General features: G+C 32.1%; 2 protein-coding genes across 2 annotated transcripts; one reads left to right on the top strand and one right to left on the bottom strand.

Annotated features, from left to right (window-relative positions):
- Positions 1-49: 49 nt before the first annotated feature.
- ENU1_017140 (alcohol dehydrogenase 3, putative) lies at positions 50-1024 on the top strand (the record flags this gene model as incomplete). Its single annotated transcript, XM_008856874.1, has 1 exon — positions 50-1024. A coding segment is annotated over one exon (975 nt), but the record flags the coding sequence as incomplete, so codon positions are not given.
- A 65-nt stretch (positions 1025-1089) lies between these two features.
- On the bottom strand, positions 1090-1962 carry ENU1_017130 (ADP-ribosylglycohydrolase, putative; the record flags this gene model as incomplete). Its single annotated transcript, XM_008856873.1, has 1 exon — positions 1090-1962. One exon carries the CDS (start codon positions 1960-1962, stop codon positions 1090-1092), a length of 873 nt encoding a protein of 290 aa, XP_008855095.1.
- Between the last annotated feature and the right edge of the window lie 245 nt (positions 1963-2207).

Here is a 2207-nt window from a genome sequence, read left to right as displayed (position 1 = left end):
TATTAAGAAGAATGGAGTTTATGAAGAAGTCTTGAAACACATTAAGCCAATTGTGGAGTTTGGAGGAATAGAACCAAATCCATCACATGAAACATGTATTAAAGCTATTAAGATTGCTAAAGAGAATAAAATTAACTTCTTGGTTGCAGTTGGAGGAGGGTCAATTATTGATGCAACAAAATATATTGCACTTGGAATGGAACATACATATTCTGATGATCCATATGATATTTGTCTAAAAAGAGGAAAGTTTAAAGTAAATCCAGCAAAAGCAAAAATCGGAGTAGTTTTAACAATTCCAGCTACAGGATCAGAAATGAATAGTTGGGGAGTTATTTCAAGACATGCCGATAAATTAAAGTTATCATTTAACAACGAATCAATTTTTCCAACATGGTCAATTGTTGATCCATGTTTCACTATGTCTCTTCCAGACAATCAAATTAGAAATGGACTTGTTGATTCATTTGTTCATTGTATTGAACAATATATTGGAAGTTATCACTTAAACCCAGTTGCAGAAGCAGAGGCTGAAGGAGTAATGAGAACTATCATTGGAGTATCACACAAAACATTAGAGAATCATCAAGATTATCAAGCACGAATTACATTCTGTTATGCAGCAACAGTAGCATTGAACATGTCACTTTTATGTGGAGTTACACTTTGTGGAGGTGCACATGCAGTAGGACATGAATTAACTAGTTATTATGGACTTGCACATGGAGAAACATTAGCAATTACAGCACCAGGAGTAATGAGATTTAATAAAGAGAAGAATGCAAAGAAATTGATTCAAATGGGAGAACAAGTCTTTGGAATTAAGAATAGTACACCAGAAGCAGCAATAGAAGCAACAGAAAAATGGTTTAAATCAATTGGAATGAAAACACGATTGTCAGAATGGGGTAAAGGAAAAGAAGAATTTGAAACTATTGCAAGAAAGTTTGAAGGTAATCCAGCTGGTGCACACAAAGATATTGATTATAAAGGATGTCTCCAAATTCTTAATGACATTTATTAAATTTAATTAATTTCATTTTTTAAGACATTTGTTTCTTTTAAGATAAAAAGAAATAAAATGAAAAGTTACTTAAAGTGAAAAGGCTCTAATTCGTAAAGATGTAATAACCGATTTAAGCGTTCTTCTAACCATTTTTTATTATCTAATTCTAACCAATCACTCGGCATACAAATTCCTTTTAAATATGTTCCAAGAACTGCTCCAACTACTGCTCCATTTGTATCTGCATCACCACCTTCATATGCAATTCTTTCAATTAAGTCTTCAAATATCTTTGTTTTATCTATCCCTTTTTCTTTCATCTTAAATGCTTCTCTTAATGATAAGATAGCACATCCCATTGGTTTGAATGTATATCCTATAGATTCATTTAATTTCATTTCTTCAAGTGTTTTAGCATTTGTATATTCTATAAATTCTTTCTTATATTCTTCATTTAACATCTTTTCACTATCACTTCTTGCTTCTTGAATTATTTCTTCAATATCTTCTCGTCCTTGTAATAATTTTGCTAGGATAAGAACGATTGTATTAACAGATGCTTGACATCGTGGATCTGCATGTGTAGTACTTCCTATTTTCTTTGCATTTTCTTTAACCCTTTCTTCATCCCAGAAATATGGAACAGCTAGAACTGATGTTCTCATTACACTTCCATTTGGTGCCGATTGACATCCTCCATCTCTCCAGATTTTCTCACATTGTCCAATTGGGTCATTAATCCATCCTTTGCTTCTTACAGTCTTTCCAAAATTCATTCCTATTCCAAGTCCTCCTAAATCTCCTAATTCTGTAAATCCAAAGTGAATCCAATAATAACATCTTTTTGCAAAGTCTATCACATCAACTTCTCCATTATTATGAACAAGACTATCCAATATTAAAATACATTGGTCTGTATCATCCGTCCAATCTGCACATCTATACTCTTCATTCATCCATTTTGATCGATGTTGGTCAATGATGTAATGGTTATATCTTATATGTTCTCCTTTATAAAAATACCATGCATTTTCTTTACGAACAAATTCTGTAGATAATCCAACTGCATCTCCAACTGCTTGTCCAAGAAGTAATCCAATGATTCTTTCTCTTAACTCTTTTGGTAATTCTTGCTCATGTTTAATAGCTTTAAATTCTTCTGGTAATGGATTAGGATATTCTAAAACTTCTGGTGAATATT

Source organism: Entamoeba nuttalli (assembly GCF_000257125.1).
Source record: "Entamoeba nuttalli P19 unplaced genomic scaffold asmbl_2292, whole genome shotgun sequence".
NCBI classification, from domain to species: Eukaryota; Evosea; order Mastigamoebida; family Endamoebidae; genus Entamoeba; species Entamoeba nuttalli.
Note: the sequence above shows the minus strand (reverse complement) of the source record. Positions and strands in the feature narration are given on the sequence as shown.